The sequence below is a fragment of the Camponotus floridanus genome, unplaced genomic scaffold (assembly GCF_003227725.1).
Source record: "Camponotus floridanus strain SB8 unplaced genomic scaffold, Cflo_v7.5 scaffold16, whole genome shotgun sequence".
In the NCBI taxonomy this organism is placed as follows: Eukaryota; Metazoa; Arthropoda; class Insecta; order Hymenoptera; family Formicidae; genus Camponotus; species Camponotus floridanus.
Window position 1 is genome coordinate 2,144,665 of NW_020229281.1, and position 22,814 is coordinate 2,167,478.

Consider the following 22,814-nt stretch of genomic DNA (forward strand, 5'->3'; position numbering starts at 1 on the left):
ATTATCATTATTTGCGTGGATTCGATTCCAACCGAAAGTGAAGGCACTCATTGAAGGATGAGCGTCTTTCTTCTTAGGGATGAGGACAATGGAATAACATCGATTCATAGACAACCATCATTATCACCCGACGTTCTCTATTCAATGATTTTGAAGAGCAGAGAACGAAAGAAGTTAGCCCAGTCAATTAAAAAAATCTAGTTCTACCAATGCCACGCCGAATTGCGACACGCGGAGGAAGATCGTTCGGGAAGAAGAGAAGGACCACGGACTCCGGTATAAAAGGTCGAAATGTCTTCGGGCAGATGCTCAACTCATCGCCCTGACACCACATGGCTAACATGAAGCTCCTTCTGATCACGTCCGTGGTAAGAGACTACCTTACTTCCGATATCGTCTCAACCCCGCGATTGCGATTAAAGGTGTCTTTTTTTAAGTGATTTAATTTATTAGTGACAATGATCAACGCATGATGTGATTAAACCGATTAAGTGAATTAAGTTAAATTAAAATTTAATATTGTGTTTAATAATAATTAATAAAATACTTTGAGAGAGATATAGAAATAAAATAAATTTCTTTCACATATAATGTAGCAGAAATTACATTTAAAAATTTCTTCCACAAATAATGTTTGTAGAGTGATTTAGTTCGTAACAATAATCATTATTACAACAGTTTTATTTTTAAGAGAATTTATTCTGTTTATAATAATGACAATTATAATTTTTAGTATATTCTAATAAAACTAATAGTTATAATATTAAATTCATTTATTGAAAAAAATTTATACATGTATATATAATTCTATTATCTTATATTCTTTTTCATCAACAATTGCATAATAAATTAACTGTATATAACTGTTAATAATTATTATTCTACACACGCTCTTTCTATTGAAGAATTTTTTTATTTAATTATTTTAATTATTTTATTATTTATATATTATTTATATTATATTTATTTATATATTTGTTACATTATTTATATATTTATTTAATTATTTTTATTTTCTATAGCAATAAATTTTTTATTTAAACAATTATTAAAATTATTAATATTTAAGAAGACTATTTAAGAAATACTTATTAATATCACGTTTGCATTCTGTGACTTTTCAAGAAGCAGATAAAATTATCGTTAATAAATGACACGTGGAAATTTGTATCCGATGGATTCTTGAGACGTTCATTAAAATGCATAGATCCTGTGTCGATTTCATAATATTCAAATTTAATTACCGAGATCGATAAAATTGCGTCAAGACGAAATACATAAAGATAATTTAGTCTAGCTTGTCCGTAGCTATGTAATAAATAATATAAAAAATGTAATAAATTTATTAAGTATTAAAATAATATATACATTTGCATATATATATATATATATATATATATATATATATTATATCCCCTTTTATTAACTATCCTTTAGGTCATGTATAATACATCTATGGGTCATTTTAATCCTATCGATCATATATTTTAACAAAAGAATGGTTTCTAATCGATAAAAAAAATATAAAATTAATGTTTAGTTTTAACTTTTGTTGTATGTAATAATTTTCTACAAATATTAAGCAATATTTGTAAATTGTTTTCAAGCATTTTGATAACTAAAACTGCCACAAGACATTGTGACTCATATGTGACGAGGAACAGAATAAAAGAAATATGATTTGCAAGAATTATAAATGTTTTTTAATATGCTAATATTAATATGCTAATTGTATGTTTTTAGATTTGCTTCGCGGCAGCTTTAGCAGTGCCGACCGATAAGAAGAAAAGGGAAATCCTGCCGGGTGATCCGCGCTACGGAACCGATTATCACCATCAGCATCATCACCATCATGAGCACGAGAACGAAGTGGAGATTTCGAAAGCAGCCGGCGGCTACGTAGGTTCTTTCTCAGAAGACGCAAAAGCTCACTCCGCACAACTTTCGTCGTCCTATGGACCGCCCAACTTTATTCCCGGCAAACCTTTAGGCTCTGATTACACATCTAGCGATACTATTCAAAATCCTGTTCCCCAGGTGCCAGCTACCTCTTACGGAGTACCTGACATTCAGGTAAGGTGACAATCAAGAAATTTATCGAAATCGCGAATTAAATGAATTTAAACATAATTTTAATAAAAGAAAGATTAATAGATTGTAATTAATCAAGCACAATATTGAAACAGCGCTATAAAGCTTTATTATATATATTAAAATCATTAAAATGAAGACAGATAATGTATTAAAAATTTTTTTACACTATTATTTTAATCTTAAAAAAATTATGAAAATTAGAAACATTTATTATATATCTTATATTATTTAAATTATACAAATTAAAATTGCTGCAAACATATTACAATCATTAATAAATTAAAATCCATTTTTAATTTATATATTACAATCTCTATGAATTAAAATTCATTTTTAATCTACATATAACAATTATTAATAATGTCTTAATCATAAAATTGCTTTTTTTATCAATTACATTAAATTTAACAGAATTGATTAATGAAAACATGATACAGATTATCATACTAATTAGACTTTATTTTTCCGTTGAAGATCAACAACAATTATGCCGAGTCAAATGAAGCCAAAGCGGATACAGTTATCCAGGTAAGGTACATGCACCCGCTACAATCATATGTACTCGCGATTATGTAACATTACTTTCTACAAGTTTATACATTAATCCATAGAAAATATCGCGATTCTTCTCATCGAATTAATATCTATCAAAATGACCAAAATGTTTTCGCAATCTATCTTGCTTTTTGGTTTAATATGTAATTGATTACATATTATTTTGAAAAACCATATAAAGATATGTGTTTCAAGAATGTAGAAAGTGTTAATTATTATTATAAAGTTAATTAATATTTAATTTAATCAGAGTTATTTGAATAATTTAAAGGCCAACTTAAACTCCGACTATCAAGTACCAGCTATTGAAGCGCCCATCACTTCTTACGCTAAGGTAGGCATTATTCTATAAGTTACAGTTTTGATAGATAGCATAATATTAGAATAAATAAAAAACGTGAAGCATATTAATAAAAATAAAATAATTATAAATAATTTACTATTACTGAATTTAATGAATAATTATAAATAATTTAATATTACTGAATTTAATGAACTAATTTATTAGCGTCATGTGTAATTATGCATTCCTTTGCTTTCAGGAGGAGGCACAGACCTCATACGAAGCTGCCGTAAATGTACGATAATTAATCAAATTAATAATTATTTATTTAATTAAAAATATATTTTATTGATTAAAATATTCTTAATTTTACTAAGCCTTCTAATATTGTAGCATTTACATTTTACGTTTAATATATTTTTATAAATAATTATTTTTATAAATATTTTATTTATAAAAATATTCTTAATTTTACTAAGCCTTCTAACATTGTAGCATTTACATTTTACGTTTAATATATTTATTGTTTGTACGTGTATTTTTATCATTGTTTATTAACATTTAGTGTAACTTGAATTTTTCTAGACTAACACCCATCAACAGTCTGAAGTTGAGACTCATGTGCAAAAGTCCGTTATTCCTGAAGTCCATCAAGATGTTGTTCACCAGGATTCACATCCAGTCTCCGTTCCACAGACTGTCTCTGTGTCGCAAGTGAAGGCAACGAAGGCTCACGTGCCTGTCAAGACTCAAGGTGAGCGTTGACCTATCAAGAATTTACGATAGCGACGACAAGGATTTACGATTCCTGCCGAGGAATCTAAATTTGGTCTCTTGTAATACCAAACGTGTGAACATTCGCGTAGGATTATATAAGATATTTTGAAAAGTTTTCATAGATTTTGGAGGTCGAATCTTCCTCTCGCGTCAAGATCGTCCATAGAAGTCACGTAGAAATATTCTAATGCTTGACTAATGCCGGGATAACACATGACACACTTGTTATTTGTCATAGTCTAAATAACTCGCTCTGCTTTCATCGAAGATAAATGCAAATGTATGCTCGACATGAATATTAATCGTATTATGTAATTAAAGATACAGTTTCTCTAATGTACAGAATATATTTCATGGTACTGACTCCTTTCATATATGTTTCAACAGAAATTTACATATTTCTCTTTACATTTTCAAAAATTCTTCATTACTTCTAGTATAAACCGTAAATTTTTATAATATTAAGTAATCGAAACTCAGAAAATGAAAAATTGTGAAAAAAAGATATTTAAAATGAATGATTATAAAAGCATTTTTAACTAATTTATATATTTAATCACATAATAATTAATATATTATCTTTTTTAGATTTTTTTTAAAAATTGAGAAAAAAACTGCTTGCAATTAACTTTTCTTGAAAAATTACAAATTTAAAAAAAAATAAATTTATATTAATATTGTACGCAATTATCACAGAAATGCCACATGAATACCAAAATTATAAATTATTATAAATTATAATAAATCTTCAATAATAATTAAATCTTCAATAATTTTATCTATAATATATAATATCTTATTTAATAATATTTTATCTAATGTAATATTTCATTTTACTTTAATTATTTATTTTACTTTATTTTATTTTAATTTAATATTTTATTATTAAAAATTTGTATTATTATTATAACTCTCGTTCTATTCATAAAAATTAAATTCAATAAAATTAATCAATAAAAATTATTTCATATGTAATATTTAATATTTTAAATAATGTATTTTTTTGTTTCAGAAGTCCAACACAGCTTGCCTTTTTACACCTCTTCCATCAGTAGTTTTCCCAATTTCGACTTTTCATACCCCTCGTACAGCAGTGTACCGGTGAAGACTGTGGACCGTCACGTACACGTAAAGGTGCCCCAACCATATCCAGTACCAATAACCAAACACGTAACATATCCCGTCCCTGTTCCCCACCCTGTCGAAGTTCCCAAGCCTTACTATGTTCGCGTGGCCCAACCTGTCCCGGTGACCGTGAATCGTCCATATGCCGTGGAAGTGCCTCGCGCAGTGCCATACCCGGTTCCCCATTATGTCAGAACCAACGTTCCGGTCGTTCAGCAGCAACACATAAACGTTAAGGCCAACAATCCGTTCGAGGGCTTCATCGAGAATGCCCAGGGCGTGGTAAGCAATTTGCCGGCTTTCGAGAACCCGTTTGGATCGTTTCAAATCCCGGGTTTTCAGGATATTCAGAATCAGTTTCCCCAGAATTTCCCTTTCGCGCTGCCTTCTTTTCCCTCATTCACTCCCTCGGCGACCCAATCCCCTGTCCCGGCTCAGGTCAGCAATGTACCGACCGCGAACAGCGCCGATTCGATTGTGATTGAAAATCCAACTCTGAACGCCGAGACCACAAACACGAAGACTGTCGTTGCGCAACCGGCTGTCACGCATTATGCCAGACATCAAACCACGCAGCCGACATTTAAACCCACCACCACGGGCGCCGGCAGTTCCGTTTCCGCCACTCATACCACCGCCAAACAAGAACATGTGAAGTCTAATGGTGACGCCAACGGTGGCTATTCTTATTAAAATGTTTATCTTGTAATTGACAATGAATAGACTACTGGAATTTCTCAGTGGAAATGCCAAATAATTATTTAACGCGAGAATATATTTCTAAATCAAATCTCTATTGGATTAATTGAAAAGTTTTTTTTTCAACAGTTGGAGTTTCAGAATCTCATTGAAGTTTAATTTGAAGTTTTATTTAATCCTTAGATAAATATAAGAAAAAAGAATATTTTTTATCTACGATTTATTCGAAACTCTTCTGCTTTGAATAATTTAGAGGAATTTTAAATTATATCGCGATACACATAATAAACAATATAAATTTATATTTGTAAACTAGGAGATAGTGCGTTTAAGAATTAAATTTCTTTATATTTAAATAAATATAAATTTCCTATTTTATTAAACCTCTCAATTTTCTATTACAATTTTCTATTAATTCCTTTGAAAAATATGTAACTTAATATTTAATCGTTATTCAAGTTAATTCGTATTATTATTTGCTCTGTTTTAATATGTGTATAGTTTTTAAATTACTTCTCAACTTTTTTATTTATTTTTTTATTTTCTCAACTTATTTATTTATAAAAATACTAAATTTCTTGATCAAATTAATATTTCTGTCTTAACTGAAAGTAAATAGATAACATAAGATAGAAAATTATTTAATGTAGCAAGATTTAAATAATGTCTTTTAAACGTTTAAAACAGGATGCAAGTTAGAAAAAAATAATATAAAATTAGAGAACATTTTTTATATGTAAATAAAACTCTTTTATTACAAACATTGGATCACTCATTAAGTTGATGATATAAGGCGTCTCTAACGCATCATTACACAAGATCGTATGAAGATTTACACAAAAATGATTCGTTACAGAAATTCATGCAACGATAGAATAACAATAATTAAAGCAATTGCAGCTCACGTGCAAAACTTCGTATCAATTTTTCTATTGCTAATCTGAATAGCGCACAAAAATTCCTATCTACACTATAAAAAATTGCGTTATAATTTATTCTAAGCTTATTGACGATATCTATTATCTAAATTAATTAAATAGTTTGTCCCGTAATGATATAAATTAATTTTCAAGTCTATGTAGAAGTACATGTATTTTTTAATATATTTTTTACTTTCTTGATTGTCTATCAAGTGACTCTATATAAATGATGCAAACACATTATATAATATTGTATTATTATTATTATGTTTTCAATATCATCATTTGATTTTATTAAATGCTGAAATTTAAAATTAATGATCAAAATTAATAATTAAGAATGGCTATATATATTCTTTTTCCTTTTCTTTCTAGCGTGTTTTGCACGTGAGTTTTACTTTGACTTCGTATAATAAATATCTTCGAATAATAAATATTTGATTGATCAACTTGAATAATCAAATAGCGAAGCACTAAAGTTACCTTTTGTCTGTATGTCGAAATTACCATTACCACAAATGACACTTCTTTGATGGATTCATCTTCGATTCTCTGGGGCAATTCCACGCAGTGCTAAACTCCTTGGAATTTTTTAATACCGCTTGAAGTCTCACGTGGGCAGGGCAGTGAGTGTCCTCCAGCATCCACTTTAGTGATGCAGTAGTGTAAGACTCGCACCACAACTAAAATCAATAAATATTTGCCTATAACCTTCAAAAAATCAGAAGCTATTTGCGAAGGGAATTTAATACTCGGTAAGAAAAGAAGAATAATTTCGAAAGGAGAAAGTTTATGTTATAATTAGACAAGGAATCTCAATAAACAAATTTAATGAGCAAATTTAAAATATGATAATAGATTCAGAAGAGCCGAAATTCAAATATTAGTTACAATTTATTGCCATCGACTGGATTAAATATTGCGATTTATTGCTATTGATCTAGCTATTTTTAAACATCTTTGATTTATCACGAACGATCGAAAGATGGCATTTAAATGAGAGGCGTTTTCAGAAGGTTACCTGTAACACGAGTCTTAGTTTCAATATTTTAGAACTACAAATAAAAGAAAACAAGCATGAATCCACGGTATTTTAAACTGATGATCATCAAATCACCGAAAAATTAAAATTTAAGAATACTGTTTATTTAACAATTTAAATATAAGTTAAACTAAATTGCTCAGGTTATCCTAGAATTCTATTATTGGAAGTTTCTTTTATTTCTATTTTAAAAAAAGAATCTATTTGATCACATTAGATTCTTAGACCGATTTAAAATCGATTTTTCTTTAACAAAAATGTGGATTATTGTAAATATGATAAAATTATATTAAATTATATCTTATTTTGTTTATTAATATTTTTTTATTATATATTATTTATCTCTATTAGTATATTATTATTTATATATTAATTTAATTATTTTATTTTATTTATAATTCAATCAATTATTTCAATAACATGATTTATATATAAAATTAATTTAAGCTAATAAAATACATATATAACAAATTTAAATTACAGAAAATTGGCCAATTTTTTAAGTAAGTTGCAATTAAAATAATGTTTCTAAGATATCCTGAATAATTTGATATATATTTCTTTTTTCTTTTTTATTAATTTCTTAATTTTTTATTTTTTATAGTATTAAATACTATTGGTTATCGAAAGTGTCATAGAACTGTTCGAAGTTTCAATTTTAAACTCATAGCTGGAAACTGGCTATTTTACTGGCTATTTTTATTTTAACTGGCTATTAAAAGCGTAAAATTGTTCAAAGCTTTAATTCTAAACTCGTAACTGGAAATTGGAAACTGTTTTATGTGGATTATTGACTTACATGTGCAAAAGCGAGAAAGAATAACTGCTCATGCGTAAGTTGCGTGAATCCGGGAAGAAGAGGCTCATGACCGTGCTGGGCTTTCCATATCTTATAAGCAATGAAGGCCTCGCGAAGGCCCCCATTATCAGCAATGTTTTCGCCCAAAGTTAATTCACCGTCGATGTAATCGTCGATCTAGATGCGAGATGTATTTTTAATATATTGACATGCTTGAATCATTTAACTTTTCAGATGCGCAATGCAAAGATTAATTTTTATGTTAAATTATATTATTCATAGATAGGCCTGCCATACGTCCCGGTTTGACCGGGATTGTCCTGGTTTCAGACGTCGGTCCCGGTATCCCAGCCGGTTTGATATTCCGTTCCGGTCGGCTGAGCTAGTACGGCTTAACGCATGCTGTGCATACGTATGCGTAATACGCGAACGACTGAATGCGATCGTGAATGCATGCGTGAATCCACTGTGAAATCTCTGTTATACTGTAAAATGAACTTGAGTATGACATGTATCGATTTTTATAAAAGTAAAAAGGTCAAAGATTACTACAAAAAGTACACTCCAGAAAAATATGAATGGTATGACAAAGATAATGTTAATTTGTAATAAACCGTTCAACAAATTAATTTTTTTTTCTACTCCCCACTTTTGTTCCGATTTGAATCTTTATAATTATGGCAGGCCTATTCATAGAATAGAAGAAGATACATATGAATCATGCATATTAAAAAAATTTATTCTAGAAGCTTTAAAGTTTTCTTGTGAATATAAAGTAAAAAAGTAAAAATTAAATTAAATTAAATTAAAAATTTTAAATCAAAATATAAATTTGAATTAAATTAAATTATAAAGAGAAAATATATGTATTATAATTATTTGCACACAATATTTAAATTTATTTAATTTATTTAAAAAATATTGAAAATAATATATATAAGTATGGAAATTTTAATTTTTAAAAATTCTTCTTATATTTTTCTTTCTATAATTAAATTTCACAGAATTAGTTTTCATATTTAGCAGTTTATTAAAATGTTATTTATTTGATATGAGCTTGCCTCGTCTTCATAATAAGTGTTATAGTGATCTATGAAGCATTGAGTCCTTTTAGTATATTCCGAGATGGTCTCGTTAGTCCACCATTCCCGAAGATTTCCATCGCTATCGTAATATCGGCCGCTATTGTCGAATCCATGAGTTAATTCATGTCCAAGTACCGAACCGATGGCACCATAATTCAAGGTTCTGCGATTGAAATTATTTAGAAAATTATGATCAATATCCTTCTTGTCTGAAGTATGATTCATAAACGCTTATCTAACGAAATCTATGTTTCTTAATTTTTATTTTCTGTTTTTATAAAGATAATTATAATATAATAATATTCCTATTCTTACTGAAGACCCAATTCATAAAATGGGAATTGCAGAATTCCAACAGGTACAGCTGCATAGTGAGAGAAGAGAGGATTTACATTAATGTAACATAAATGCAAAACAAACAAAAATATTTTCGACGTAATATTTTCTTTTTCAATGATAAAACTTCTTTTTTAATAATAAATTATTTGTTTCACAAGAAAAAGATTTAAATGTTTAAATTTTTATTTTTATTTTATTTTACTTTTTCTAATTAACTTAATTTACTTATGTTACGATATTTATATCATTACATACTTATATGATTAATTTGGAAAGTGTGGAACGCATTTACATCAATAGGATCGCTTGCCCAGCTAATCATCCAAAGTAAAGCGTGCAAAGAAATAAAATTTTATCGCTGGTTCTTTTTTAATGAAAACAATTTACTAAAGTTCTACTTACTAAGATTCGTTGTTCAAATTATTGTCATGCAGGCTCGCCCATGTAGTGTTCCATTCTAATCGAATAATTTGTATCATGTTATCCAAATACTTCATCTTCGATAGATCTATCTGAATCATTAACAAATTAATGTTATGCATTATTTTTTTTAAATATAAATTAATAGACTTTAAAAGTAAACTTTTAGAGATACAGAATTAATTTATTTTATTTTAATAAATTTAATTTTAATTAATTTATTTTATAGAATATTTAAAAACGGATGGCGGCTATAATAACTGCGGCTATATAAATTAATAGAATTCTTATCAAATATTTTATGTTCAAGATAAAATAAATAAAAAAGCAAACATATACACAATAAGCGATACAATAAAAATACACTCTTTTTTTATATGCATTTCCTATGCAGAAAAAAATTTACAATTATTATATAAGTTTTTTGCAAATCTTACGCCTTCATAATATTCGTCGAGTTTTTTCTCGTTGAAAAGCCATTCGGGAAACCCGATTCCGGAAGTCATCTTTCGGTTCTTTTCAAGCGTTGCCATTTTTGTCGGTTGATCCATCCAGTCCATTTTAACAACAAGTAAAGCGAATGCCTCTCTTATGTTTTCTAACATTTCCATCACTTCACGAGCTTTATTACTATGGAATGTTGGATCTACGAACAGCCATGACACCGCCATTCCTGTAAATTGATGAATATTATTCATTCAAAGCATTCAAAATGTTAATATATGATAATTAAAAAATTTCGATATACTTATTAAATCTTTAAAAAATTATATTTTGATAAATAAATGTTACAGATATACTACTTATAAAAACATTAATTAGAAAATTTCTAAATAAGATTACTATATCACATTGTGCATACCCATTAATTGATTGACAATTGACGCACAGTGCACAGATTTGGATTCGCCTATCTCCAGTTGCATTAGTTTATTTACATACGTAATCCAAATGTTTCTGAGCTTCTCGGAAGAGTGAGGCACCACAACGTCTACGACGATCCACCAAATGTAACTTTCTGAATTCAAAGTTAAATATTAAATCTATTTTTAAAAAATTAGATTTCTCAAATTCAAGTATTGATTAGAAATTAAAATTAATTAATAATTGGCCGAAATATACACAGAAAAAATACCTAGAGCTTCTTCTTCATAAGCAGCGAAAATTAATGCAGTGTCTTTCAAATAATCCAGATTGCCAACAAGAATTTTATCTTTTTCATCTAGATCTAATGTGACGATTCCATCGAAAAGTGATTCAATGAAAGATCGCCAAATCGGTTTAGGTGTAAGAGATGAATTAACTTCCATGATATATTCGTCTGTCAATTTTTGGAGATCATCCACCAGCATGTAATCTTTGTCATTTAAGTTTTCTTCGGAAACGGTATGATTTATATTTGCATGAACCATCTGTAAGAAAAGTGAACTATTATTTTCTCCTAATTGAATACATAATATAATATTTTTCGCAAAACTGAACATCTATAATAAAATTTGTTACAAATATGATATAGTATGATGAAGAAAAAGAATTTTCCTTCCATTATTTTTATCTTTTAAGATGAATTATGTTATTATTGCCAAAATTGTTATCTTTTAAAATATTACTTTTAAAAGATATCAAAAGATATTATATATTTTAAAAAATACATTATATTTGCATATCAAATAGTATACTTAGATATACATTATATTTGCATATCAAATAGTATACTTAGATATAAATATTTTCACTCAAATCATCTCTTAAATTTTAATTCAATAATTTTATCCATTTAAAAGAAGATTGATATAAAAATAATTTAATTAAGAAAATATTCTTACGTGATAAATCGTGTGACTAATTTCATAAAGCATTTCGACAAATTCCTCTAATGTTTCCACTGACATCATAAATTCATCTTCCGAAGTGCAAGTATTAAAAGTACCATTACTGACGACTTGTTTAATAACATCCGTCATGTAAACTAATTCAGCATTTTCGTTTTCACTGAGTGTTAATTCATCATCTAGATCTTCTAGCTTTTGCAATCGCGATTTGATAGTATGCAGCCGTTTTTCCAATTCTTTATTGCTGTTATTAAAAAAATATTTGAGATAATTATTACGTACATATATATATATATATATATATATATATATATATATATATATATTTATATTATTAAAATCATATATTTAAAATTCAAATATAAAAGTTAAAATAAAAATAAAAATTAAATATTAAATAATATTACTAAAATTAGTATATAAATATTCTAATTATACACACAACGAGAGCTTGAAAGTAATAATGTAAAAATTCAAAATAAAAATACCTGGGAAAAGGACTGAAGTGTTCCGGAGTATCAAAATAAATCAGATTTCTGCTGTTGTTCCTCGGATCAGTCATGATTTTAAAGCCAAAGAAAATATCAAGCCCCAAAATTCTCTTTACTCTAGCCATTTGTTCGATATAATTAGTCGTTTTATTAGTGAGAGCCGCGGGTATTAAAGGTAAATTCAATAATTCCAACAGATCAAACAACGGAGACAAATTAAGCTCGTTTATTGTATCTAAAAAATTTATATTTCCATAAGAAGCATTCATAAAGCTAATAAAAGATGATTAAAAATTTTAAATATATATTATTTATTGATATATTTTGTTATATATCTTAATTATATATTTTTTTCGTTGTAGTATTAATTTTTTTCACTATAATTTTGGTTGACATCTACCTAATTAAACAAAAACGGCAACGTACGCACGTCCATGCAGCTGGTGAACAACGTCTTAGCCTGCATTACCGCCCAAGGAACTTCATCGGCGGACATGTTGACCTTCAACAGATCCCTGATCTTCCTAGACACGCGATCGCTACGTTCGCTGAACCAGGAATTCGTCAGACTGGAATCCGGGATAGGATGTTCTTGCGGCCATCTGCCGCATGCATATCTAAAGAAGAGAAATTGCTTTTCACAAACATGATAAATATATAATAATCTAATAACTGTTAAAAAGAAAAACATTTAACAAATAAATCAAAAATAATAAAAATATTGTTATTAATTACTACGCTATTCCAGAGCGAAATTGCGTTAATTCACACCCGGTGCTTTATACAAGCGAGTGAAAGTATAACACGAGTATAACGCGAGTGCGATATTTTGCGTAACGCAAAGAATGATTTTTAAAAATTTGGCACACAAATGCATCGTATGATTAATGCACGATATTCATCAACATTAATCTACTCACTGATAAAAATCATCGCAAGGATCTACAGAGGTGTCCATAGATTCCTTCAAACTAGCCGCTAGGTGAACAAACAGAAATAAATAATTGTTTCCGGAATAATAACTATACAGTTTCTCTTTACCCTTTCGCGCAACGTTATTTTTTATTTCACACAAGTGACAGCATAAATAATCGTCGATAGTAATAATTATGTATTGTGACTCACCTATTCGCATGCAATCTTCGCTATCGCATATCTTCATCAAGCCGCTATGCGCATCTGCAATAAGAATAATCGATATAGAAAATATTCCGATAATATCGAATGTCTTTTTAACCATAGCTTTCTTTAGACCAATTTTTTTAAGGAACATATCGACTTATCACATATATCTTATTTAATTTAAAACTTTACAAATTAAAATTCTATTAAATAAAATTTATATAAAAATGCCTATAAAATATAATTATATCACTTATTTTTAACTTGTTTAATATTTAAATATTTTCATCGAAAAAAATTAGTCTCGAAATTCTTCGGAAAAATTATAGTTAAAGGAATATCTGATTCTAGAGAAAGTACATTGCATAGCATAAATTGATTATAGAAGCGGTATCCACGTGGAACGCTTCATAAATTTTTACACAGGCAATAATGATAAGCACGTGGTAAAAAGTTGTTTCATGAAACAACATGATACAAGTGCTACACATTATTTATATAGCCATTCTCTCGCTGAAATATTTATATAATGTCAATGGCAATCGAACATACACTAAATGACCCTTTAATTCATCAAGGATGTCTATAATTGCAAGAGAAAAAAAAGATATATCAAAGAATAAGAGAGTTGAATTATTAGATATATCAAAGAATGAGAAAGTTGAGAATTATTTCTTTTCCAATAAAAAGTATTTCCGGTATATATATATATATTATCGTATCTTTCATCAACTGATATCTATTATAACTTTAATAAAGTTAACTCGCACGGACTTATGCTTGTAGATTTCATATATCTATAACATTGACAATGAGTCATAAAGTGATATTTAATTTTAAATTTGACAATCTTGAAATATTGTAGAAAAATATCGTAATCCTTTTTTATTAATTTGCATTTTGATAATATTAATAATAAAAATTTCCTAAAAAATTATGTATATGTGCGATTTATTTTAACTTTATTAATTTATAAGTTTTATTTTTTTTCGAATTTTTAATTTTTAATTTTTACTTATGCTTAAATTTCAAAAATAAATTACATTATCTCGACATTTAAAAATACGAAAACTTACAGAGTATTGCGAGTACCAGGACTGTTATGAACAAGAAGCATACCAGGAAACACAGGATTATCACCACTAGATAGGAAACTTGAAATCGTTTCTTGAAGCTGGAAATACGACGAATCTGACTGGCGGAAATTCGAATTGATCTTTTTGCGGTGAACAAGTGCACATTCTCGATTTGATGAAACGATTTAATGAACCGGCATTAGCTAGAAAATTGCCAATCTCTTATACTTACTACGTTTGCTTAGATCTTATCGATACCAAGTGATTTTGGCTTCCAACCGAGTAAACGGATCCTTCATCTTCTGGGGACAATAAAAATGCAAATGTCATAATAATAGTTAGCTAATTATCAAACAAAATGATATTAAAAAATTATTAAATTTATTATTATATTTAACATCTCGAGTAAAATTATTAAAGTTTATCTGTAAAATTATTCATATAATAAATCTATTTTACTTTTTAAACAATGTTTATATATCACTAATTTACAGTATGATAGATAAAAATTAAAATGTTGTGAGAAACATTACAAATTTACAGAGAAAATAATTATATATTAGTTCGTTATTTTTATTTAAATCCTTTGCCAATTATTTATTTTTTTTAGGAAAAGCTTTATATTAAATTTTAAATAATATTTGTACATATTACAATTAGTACATATAGAAAAATAAAATAAAAATTTCTCAATATGATAAAAGAAATTGGATAATAAAAATTATTATTCATATATTGCTTCTTTTTTCTTTTGTGAAAGAAATATAAAAGAATATTTATAAAAGAATATTTATAAAAGAATACTTTAAAAGATTATAATATAAAACTATCCAGTATTGCATTTATATGCAACAATGTATCTATTTTTATGTAACCTGGTTTTATTATTGTGTTATCAAAATAAGGCCATCTATGTATGTAACAGACATTTAACAAAAATTAAAAATAATTATAGATGTTATATATTAAAAATATAGATTTGTGAGTTTTTTAAACACTAATATCAAAGATTTTATGTTTTTCGCTACATAAAATTTTGCTACATAAAATATTTTGCTACATAAAATATTTTAAACAAACGAAATTTATTTTTCTTTATATATTAAAATATGTCTATAATATTATACATACATACATATATATACATATATAAATTTTTCTCCGATATATGTCTAATCTCCAAATTTCTTTAATAAATATATAAGTAATATTTTTATTCCTAATTTTTACTAATAATAGAAGAACAAAAATTAAATTCTATCAAATACGCAATAATTAAATTAATTAAATACATGTGGACTTAAATTACTATAATAGATTAATAATCTATTGTAGGTTTCTGTATCTTTCTTTAATTTTTTCATATTTTTATACATTACACAGATTTTTCTTTCTAAGATGTCAATATATTTCTTATTTTATTTCTAAATGAGAAAAATGTAAAGAAATACAGCTAAAAGAAACAGATATTATTAATATTAAAAAAATATTGTTATAATTATTATTAAATGCTCTATTATTTTCCTCATATATTGCTTCCTATTATTTTCTTCAATTATAATAAAAGAAAAAAAATGAACGCAACTTAAAAGAAGCAGAAATTTTTCTCGACTTATCTTTAGTAAAACATAGCGCGGTATGAGAACTTTAGCAAGTTATATATATACATATACGATACACCGGAAAAGAAAAGCTAAGCAAAGATAGTCTGGCGTAAAAACTCACTGCGCTCTTTGTTCATGCTGAATGGCCTACTGACCGGATCGAACTGACGACACTGAATACCGAGTCGGGTCGTACAGACAACGTCGGGTGTCCATACGTTCACATTTTCCCAGTGGTGCTTCTTTGTCGAACCAACAGAAATAACGGCGACTCGAACATCAATTTTCCCATTTGTCCATCCGCGATAACACCCACGCATAACACGCTTGCGAGGAATGGATGACACCCGATGTCTTTCGACCATTCATGGTAGGCCTTCAATTCTTGCCATATCATCGTGTCCTTTCAATGATGTGTGCACGTGCCAAGTAATAATTGCAAAATTCTACTGGAAAGGAAAGAATAATTTATATTTATGAGTTTGACTGTGCGTATATTTGCATTTATATTTTTTAATTAGTCAGAGAATGATATATTTATAGTTATTTTTATAATTGTACTTATAATATTTATGAAATATTTAATTAGAATAAAACGGAACATTCGCTTATCACGTTATCAATGTTTATGCAATTTTGCGATAATATTTGTAATTTCTTGCAACTGCGGCAAAATATTAAGAAAATATTATTAGTATAATCTGCAAAGAAAATGTTTGTTTCATAAATATCGCGTGTATCTTGAAACGTAGATGTTATTGTTTTTCTTTGAAAAGCAATTTTAATACTGAGTAATCATAAATCAATGAATATTGTTATTTATGTTTGTTTTACTTATATTTGCATTATAAATATGTGAATCAGATTAAAAACCTTGCTCGAATTTTCCTCGCATATGGCATTCATATTATTTAAAGCAAGATAAATACATTGTAATTTATAAAAAAAAATTATCTATCAAAAATTTATGTATAAAACGTTATATAAAATAAAGTATACAATAAAATTTTAAAATAGTATAATATAAACGTATTAAATTTTAATTAAATTATATTTTTAAAAATGTATAGATTATTTCTTTATACTTTAAAAATACGAATTTAAAAAATTATATAAAATAATTATATTAATAAAATTGATTTTTCATATATATTTCTGTAAGTAATATACATCTTTAAACTTAAAATCGTCATATTTGCATGATTGCATAATATAATAAACGACTTTCGCGGTGATACTGAATTTTTACAGATAAAAATAAGCTTAAAATAATTGTGTAACTATTTCTGTTATACTTCCACTTTTCACAAAGTGAAATCCAGCCTTTCGCAGCACGCGATTAATCTTTCGTGACGAATAAATTAACGGGAATAAAATGATTAACAATTATGATTATGATATGGAGCATTAGTGCAATTGGATCAAAAGGCACGAGCCTCACCTATGAACTATAGCGGCACTATTAGGAAGTCCCGTTTGCGTAGAAATACTTCCTCGAGTTACAAAGTATATAAGTAAAGATAATTATGTAATTCCACTTCTATTCAACTTATATCTGTAAAAGCGGCATATATTGGACTTAAACCTTATCGTACTTTTCATTTTTGTTCATTCTTAAGAAAAATAAATTCATAGTTCAGTTATTAAATGAAAAAAACAAATTAAAAAATAGTTTTTTCTGTTTAAAATGATATTATTGAAAAATTATTTTAAATATTATTGAGAATACGTTAATATATTTTTTTATTGTCTTATTATATATAAAAATGCAATAATTCTATATATTTTTGTACTTATAAAAATAAAAAATATTTTAAGAAATAAGCTTATAAGAAAATTTAATTGTTTAAAAATAGCTTAAAAAATTAATTTAGAAATCGATAATTGAAGTCATAATAATTGATTATTACTAGAAAAGTATTCTCTCAAGATATATTATGCAATTAATATGTATTGATTTTTAAATTGACAGGATGTGTCAAGATTGTTTGACAACGCATGTGCAGCAGGCGGTGTTTAAGAAAACGTTGTCTATCACAGAAAAACACTTATTACGAGGAGAGAAAGTATGCAACAACGCGAGCTACGTAATGCACCGTGCACTGCATTCATTATTCATGCAATCGCTCTATCGAATAGATAGCGTGAGATCGTGTGTATTCGCGTAAATGTGCCCGCGTTATTCGGGAAATGACTCCAATTGCCGTGCAAAAGCAATTGCATACGAGTTCTCTATTTTGCTAAAAGGGAAATTTATTTCAAATGGAATCGCTGCTCGTCGGAATTGTTATGATTTCGAGACAACGTGACATGAATACGACATCGCAATCGATAATCGCCTCAGGACCTGAAGCACGTCTAGGGAAATCGATGTGACATTGCAAAAATATCAGATTTTCTATTCTTTGAAAAAAATAGTAAAAGTACGGATAAGATTTGATAAATAGATAATAAAGAGAAAAGGAAATAAAAAACTAATACAAAATTAATACAGAAATAAAGAAAAATCAGAAACTTAATTAAACAGATATCTACAAAAAATATTATTAAGATTGATATCAGAATAATAGGAATGATAAAAAAATTGACTAAAAATGGGGAAAAGATTCATAAAATTAACGTATGTATAATTGTATTAGACACATTTATATCACGATACTTTACTTCTCATAAAGTTATAACATGCCTATATCATAGCGAAATCTGTCAAGATAAAATATCTATATGTGTCTTATATTGCTATTGTAAATTTGCATACATTTAATCGCGTTTGAAACTCGAGCATTAATAGTTTCTTTGAAGGATACATGCATCTTGCGAGATAGTAATCGAGATTTATCATCGCAAGGTGATAGAATATGCTACTGGCAGACTACGCGACTGGAAACCTAATTAAATGCCCCCGCTTATATAATAAATTATTGAAGCATTAGTGCGTCACGTTTGCGCAGTGGCAACTTATATACTCGAGCGATTATTATACTAGGTTGGTCGGTAATATTAACACCCGCTTATTCAAAATTGACGATATGTCACATTCACTGTCAACCGGTCTGAAAGTGTAGCGAAAATGATATGATATTAATAGTCGAGATTGAGATAAGAATTAGACTACGTCTAGTATATTGTCTAGAAATATTAATGACAATTTATAGTTAACTTCACCGATATTGAAAAAGAAAACTCGCAATGTAATGAAAGAAAATCATTAATAAAATTAAAGTAGATCATAATAAAAACAGACTTATTCAAAATGTAATAGTAACAATTTAAATAATATTTATAAATAACAAGATTAAATAAAATAGTTAAAAAATTCGGATATGTACTACACAGATTTTGCAATTTTTAATAGAGATTTAATAACAAAAAGAGAAATAAATAGAGAAAAATGTAGAGTAGGTTTAATAAAGTGAATAATAAAAAAAGCATTGCGTAAAATATAGGCGATTTCGATCACGATACTTATTACTTAGCGATTGCATTTTTGAATCGCAACGATTCTCTTTTGCGCTATATATTTTGCGCAAAAAAATATATAACGCTTGTTACACGGTAATAATCCATGCAACGCACCTGACTGCTGCAACAATCGTAATTACATTTGTCCATTTGTACTCGCAATAATCATTTTATAAAAAAAAACTACTCCTTTCACATGTTTTGCATAAATTGATCATACATTTTGCATTCTCGCATATCTACAAAAAAAAATTAAAAATTCCTAAGTTACGTGGCACGTAATTATGTAGCTGAGAAACGTTGACGCCATAGTAACGTTCACTTTGATGCAAATAACTTATTCATAATATTTCAGTAAATTAAATGAAAGGATTTTAGATACCGTCATACCTATTTTAATTTCTCCTCTCCGATGTGATATTTAATTTAGATTATGGTAAAGAGAACGAATTGATAGAATTCTAATTTACGTTTTAAATAAAAATGAATTATTAAAAGAAGAAATTAATAATAAAAGGAAGTTAATAAAATTAAGAAGTTTAATTACATTTTAATATTCTTTTATGTCATAAATTAGATATGGAAATCTATCATAAGAGATAGGAAGAGAAATTATATTATAAATATTAATATATGTTACACATTTAATTTTTGTTTACATATATAAATGCATTATTTTTTTAAATTTCAATATCTTAATGTCGATAATTTTCATTTGAGAAAATAATTAGACACAAATACATACGCAATTTTATTTCTCAATTTGCTTTGAAATACTGAAAGTTTTCGAATGAATGTCGTATAAAAACGCAGTTGCATTTTGCTTTCCCTTACAAACATGCGAGACAATCCTCGCAAGAATTCACAGAAACGTAACGGGTTATGCATACTAACGTGATTACGACTATTGAAATAATTGCGTAATATTCGCGAACATCTAGAGAAATATAGTGTAATGCTTCTAAATGTCATATCATCGAGAAGAACCACCCTAAAGTGTGTTCCTTTTCTCATGAAACAATCTCGTTCAAGTATATATAATTCTTCCTTATAATTCTTCCTTTCCCCCGTTACACATTTATTGCTCAAAGCAAACGGCGTTCAGAGTGCTTCTCGAACCATAAAGACATTCGTAACAACGTTTACGTAATGCTGAAATCGCACTGTGTAACCACACAAGCGAGTCTAAGAATCTAATAGGATTAATAAATTGACTAAATTTGTGCCGGTAAATTTAATCGATAATCTAATTTTTTTATGAACTTTTGGAATTATTAGTATATTTAGACGAAAATGGCATTAATAGTTGAAAAGAGAAATTAACATTATAATATGAAAAATAGAAATGCATATAAACAATTTAAAAAAGACGAATAATATATATTAGAAGAGATATAGAAATCACAAAAAAGAAAAATATACTATATTATACAATACTATATTGTAACAATATCAAAACATGATATATTAACATAAATATTTTAATTTTAATAATGAGGCAATATATATATATATATATATATATATATATATATATAGATTTAATAATATAAGATAGATTAATAATATAAGAATAATAAAGATTTAATAATATAAAAGTTAAGAAGAAACAAAATTAATGGAAAATATAACAACTATCGGTATTTATAAGCATGTATCAAATTATCATCACTGATGTGCATCACAAAATAAATCTGCATAGAAAACGCTGATTTAAATAAAAAAAGAATTTTAATAATACTGTTACACAAGTCTCTATTGTAAAAAAGAATCCACTAAGATTTGTACAATAAAATAGAAAATTACGTTTGAAGGCATTTTCAGAAATCGTCAGCATTTAAAGTGCATGGGCCTTTTATAAAAGAAAAAGATCTGAGAGATGCTAAAAATCGAGGGATACGGAAATCTTGTCGAGCTATCTCGATGAGGCGCATCGATGGTCAGTCATCACATTCAAACTGTTAACGTGTTTTCACGGATTCTTGAGAATAGACGTCCTTTTCTTAATTTTTTAGAATTCAGAACAACAAGACACGATCGCGACGATTTTAATCCGTCCCGATTAATTATATGTATGATAAAAGCAGACGCGATTCGCATCGCGTCCATCGAACGACACCGCGATGGAGAGATGGTAACCGGCTTTAGGGTAGCTTTGTTTGGATTATCCGTTGCTCGGCGACGTTAGATTGATTTCATGTCGAGAGCTTTGCATAGAGTCTCCGCAAGGAGAGTTTCTCGCGTTAAATTGACACTAGTAGCTCGGCAAATACGTAACTCGATCAGAACGGATAAAGCTGTAAGTGTGTCTCGTATCAATTAACAAAAATGACATCTTTCCAAAAACCTTTATCCCGAGGTTGTATTCTTAAGTGAACAAATTATGATAAAGGTGCTCATTGAATAAACCAAACATTAACCACGCTCGTCTCATTCAACGCCAATATCAATTTACGCAATCGAATTTATGTGGTTGAACCACATCAAATACAGTCGAGAATAGGAAAATTAATGAAGCTAAAATTGACATTGATCGGTCATTATTGAGGCCTTGTTTAGCTAGCATGCCAGAATAGCTTACTATTGAGCCATTTTGCATAATTGACTTGATACGCATTGTGCCATTTGCGGTTTCCAAATGAATTCTGTCCATTTCCGCAAATGAATTATGCACGAATTCCTTTCTTCGTCTCATTAAATCTAACGTAACTTTATCCTCCAATCAGAGATTCTATTTAACCGCAATTTTTTAAATTATCTTTTTTTCTTATTTAATCTAATTATATTTAATGAAATTAAAAATAAATTTCGTATTGTTTTCTACGATAATTAAAAGAGGGAAATCGAGGCAGGCGAAATCGAATAAAGTAGATGTCTCATTTTATTACAAGACGTAAAAATCAACTTTTATTATAAAATAAATAAAAGTATTGCGCTGTCGTAGACGAATGGAAATAGATGGCCGTTCTGCTGCTTCTATTTTCAATATGTGCCGCACATAATTTTTCATCATTTTTAACAGAATGAGATGGATAAATGGAAACGCGGGAAAGTCCGATTGTTTGTCGTACAATGCATGTCATATGTAG

General features: G+C 27.9%; 2 protein-coding genes across 7 annotated transcripts; one reads left to right on the forward strand and one right to left on the reverse strand.

Annotated features, from left to right (window-relative positions):
• Positions 1 to 255: 255 nt before the first annotated feature.
• LOC105255855 (soluble scavenger receptor cysteine-rich domain-containing protein SSC5D) lies at positions 256 to 5,695 on the forward strand. Its single transcript, XM_025407045.1, has 7 exons — positions 256 to 368; positions 1,744 to 2,073; positions 2,569 to 2,622; positions 2,921 to 2,983; positions 3,192 to 3,227; positions 3,518 to 3,686; positions 4,722 to 5,695. The coding sequence occupies exons 1-7, from the start codon at positions 333 to 335 to the stop codon at positions 5,525 to 5,527; spliced, it is 1,494 nt and encodes a 497-aa protein (XP_025262830.1). The 5' UTR covers positions 256 to 332; the 3' UTR covers positions 5,528 to 5,695.
• Positions 5,696 to 6,799: 1,104 nt separating this feature from the next.
• LOC105255856 (neprilysin-1-like) lies at positions 6,800 to 21,838 on the reverse strand. 6 transcript variants are annotated; one of them, XM_025407003.1, is made up of 19 exons: positions 21,532 to 21,838; positions 17,705 to 17,818; positions 16,385 to 16,709; positions 14,892 to 14,961; positions 14,660 to 14,757; positions 13,587 to 13,640; positions 13,382 to 13,439; positions 12,888 to 13,078; positions 12,459 to 12,696; positions 11,965 to 12,214; positions 11,274 to 11,550; positions 11,001 to 11,156; positions 10,576 to 10,811; positions 10,121 to 10,230; positions 9,974 to 10,032; positions 9,695 to 9,743; positions 9,356 to 9,542; positions 8,295 to 8,471; positions 6,800 to 7,136 (listed from the first exon to the last, which is right to left on the reverse strand). In XM_025407003.1, exons 3-19 carry the CDS (start codon positions 16,626 to 16,628, stop codon positions 6,963 to 6,965), a joined length of 2,628 nt encoding a protein of 875 aa, XP_025262788.1. In that variant the 5' UTR covers positions 16,629 to 16,709; positions 17,705 to 17,818; positions 21,532 to 21,838; the 3' UTR covers positions 6,800 to 6,962. The 6 variants fall into 6 exon arrangements, with proteins under 6 accessions (XP_025262788.1, XP_025262790.1, XP_025262786.1 ...); XM_025407005.1 differs by having other exon boundaries at positions 14,892 to 14,958; positions 16,385 to 16,712; XM_025407001.1 differs by having other exon boundaries at positions 16,385 to 16,712.
• Positions 21,839 to 22,814: the final 976 nt, after the last annotated feature.

Excerpts from the sequence above, each read along its gene's own strand:
- LOC105255856 (XM_025407004.1), bottom strand. The coding sequence starts at position 16,628 with ATGGTCGAAAGACATCGGGTGTCATCCATTCCTCGCAAGCGTGTTATG. Across the intron at positions 11,551-11,964 it reads TTAGTCACACGATTTATCAC|ATGGTTCATGCAAATATAAA; the intron begins GTAAGAATATTT and ends CTTTTCTTACAG. Across the intron at positions 11,157-11,273 it reads TTATGAAGAAGAAGCTCTAG|AAAGTTACATTTGGTGGATC; the intron begins GTATTTTTTCTG and ends CTTTGAATTCAG.
- LOC105255855 (XM_025407045.1), top strand. The coding sequence starts at position 333 with ATGGCTAACATGAAGCTCCTTCTGATCACGTCCGTG. Across the intron at positions 2,623-2,920 it reads AAGCGGATACAGTTATCCAG|GCCAACTTAAACTCCGACTA; the intron begins GTAAGGTACATG and ends AATAATTTAAAG. Across the intron at positions 3,687-4,721 it reads CGTGCCTGTCAAGACTCAAG|AAGTCCAACACAGCTTGCCT; the intron begins GTGAGCGTTGAC and ends TTTTTGTTTCAG.